The following is a 2,320-nucleotide window of genomic DNA, read 5'->3' on the forward strand; positions in this document are numbered from 1 at the left end:
CTCCGCCAGCCCCTCTGCAGGTGGTGGCTGCTGCCTGTGACAGTGAAATCTCCATCTCCATGGGGATGAAGCCACCCAGGAACCAACCTTTGCAGATGAGGTCCTCCCAGCCAGCAGCTTCTGCAGCTCTGGCCAATGATCACAGCTCTGGTTCCTGCTGCTGTTAGTTCTGCTGTCCCACTTGACAGGGGATGGCAATACCCACATGCCCTCCAGGCAGTTGCTGCTGGCAACACTGCATTTCAGTGCAGGGATGGGAAAATAATCCACTGAGTTGGACACCTGCAGCTCTGCCTGACTCCTCCACAAAAACTGGTCCCACTAGGACTGGCTCCAGGGCTTGCTGGAGGAGATCATGGTCGAGTTGAAAGGAATTGAAGATCAACTAGACCAAACCCTATCTCTCCTCCTGATCTTTCTCCTCCTTCTCTTCATTATCAGAGGATCCACAAGGTCCCCCCAGCCCTGTTCACGCCCCTGTTCCCGCTCCACCCTCCCTGTCCCCCTAGACACAGCTGGGTCCTGAGGGCTCCAACCTGCAGCTGGTTGTCTCAGGCCTGTTGTCTGCACCAGGACCACTGTGCATCCACCAGGTCAGCAGTCCCATGGCAATGGGGATATGGCAGCAGCTGCGGACAAAGCCGGGCTGGGGCACCCGCGCTCTGGCGAGGAGCTGGAGAGAACGGGCAGGTGGGTGTCCAGAAGGACGAGGGTGGTGGGAGGTGCAGCAGGATGCTGAATTCTGGGCACAGTGCTGGCTTCCCAAGCACATACGGCCACCGTATCCAAATGACTCTAGACTGGTGTCTCCCAGAGAAGGGACTGTTCCCTGCCCTGCAGCTCTCTCAGGGGGTGATGGCTGGCTGCAGGTGGCTGCTCTGAGATCTCCCTCTAAGGCTTTTCGGTGGGCTGCTGCGAGACATCCAAAGGAAGGCACGGTGGTACGGCAGCGACTTCTCCGATGCCTTGCACCCCCAGTGTCTCTCGGCAGTGCTCTACATCTACCTGGCGACGGTCACCAATGCCATCACCTTCGGGGGCATGCTGGGGGATGCAACGGCCAACATGCAGGTCTGTGAGGCCATGGGGTAACCCACACACCCCCGCTTGGACCACTCCATCCACACCACCCCCGCTTGGACCACTCCATGGGTGTCCTAGGTGCCCATCTCCCAACAGTGCCTGGGGAGTCAGTGGTGTTGCCAGGGCATCCTGCGCATCGCCCGAATCCTGCATCCTTCCCACCTTCTGCACTGACCCTGCACCCTGCAGTGTGGGGACATGCAGGCAGCTGCCTGCAGCTGTGCTGCTGTGGGGTCAGGCCTGAGACCCCCATCCCTGCCATGTGCCTGGTGCCTGGTAACCCTCCTCTGTGTTTCAGGGCGTACTGGAGAGCTTCCTGGGTACAGCCTTTGCTGGTTCCATCTTCTGCCTCTTTTCCGGCCAGCCCTTGACCATCCTGAGCAGCACTGGCCCCATGCTGGTCTTCGAGCGCCTCCTCTTCTCCTTCAGCCAGTAAGTGCCCTGCCTGGGACGGTTCCAAGGGCCACTGTCCTCTGGCCAGGGTATGGAACACCATCATGCAAGGCAGGTGTCATTGCTGAGGCCTTGGGTCACTGTTCCCACCAGGGACCACAACCTGGACTACCTGGAGTTTCGCCTCTGGATTGGGCTCTGGGTGGCCTTTTTTGGCGTGGTCTTGGTGGCCACAGAGGCCAGCCACCTGGTGCGGTACTTCACCCGCTTCACCGAGGAAGGCTTCTGTGCCCTCATCAGCTTGATATTCATCTACGACTCCCTGAAGAAGATGTTGAACCTGGCGGACACCTTCCCCATCAACTGGCAGTACCGGCTGGACAATGTTCCCTCCTACAGCTGCATCTGCAACTTGTCCAGCCCTGGTGAGTCCAAACAGCCACGGGACTGGTGACAAGCAGGGATCTGCCACCTTGGGACCCTGCTGAGACCCTGCCACCCATCTAGATGGGGGAAGGTGTTGGAGAAGCAGGAGGTAGTTCAATACCATCCTCACTCGCCTGACCACATCATCCTTGCAGCTCAGCACTGCCCAGGCACTGGGGATGGCAGTGCTGGGAGCAAGGAGAGCCTTGATCTGGCTCCCATGGCTCCAGGATGAGGGATGTCAGGGGCTGCAGGTGGGCAGCTGGGTGGGTTTGCACTGTTGTTTCTGTCCCAGCCTGTAAATCAGAGGGTTTTCGCTGGGGCTTGAAGATGTGTCCACATCAATCCTGCAAATGGGATGCCATTTACCAGAAGCATCAGTGCTGGACACAGCCTGAGGTCGATGGGGCTGCTGGTG

General features: G+C 59.0%; 1 protein-coding gene across 1 annotated transcript in view; it reads left to right on the forward strand.

The window, feature by feature from the left end:
- Positions 1-2,320, forward strand: part of LOC104275533 (electrogenic sodium bicarbonate cotransporter 1-like) — a gene marked incomplete at its 3' end in the record, with an annotated part of 7,547 nt that overhangs the window by 4,922 nt on the left and 305 nt on the right. The window contains exons 8-11 of the mRNA XM_009871514.1: positions 594-690; positions 897-1,071; positions 1,382-1,515; positions 1,630-1,901. Coding sequence (XP_009869816.1) covers positions 594-690; positions 897-1,071; positions 1,382-1,515; positions 1,630-1,901 — 678 coding nt within the window. The remainder of the gene's footprint in view (positions 1-593; positions 691-896; positions 1,072-1,381; positions 1,516-1,629; positions 1,902-2,320) is intronic.

Source organism: Apaloderma vittatum, unplaced genomic scaffold, assembly GCF_000703405.1.
Source record: "Apaloderma vittatum isolate BGI_N311 unplaced genomic scaffold, ASM70340v1 scaffold31666, whole genome shotgun sequence".
Classification (NCBI taxonomy): Eukaryota; Metazoa; Chordata; class Aves; order Trogoniformes; family Trogonidae; genus Apaloderma; species Apaloderma vittatum.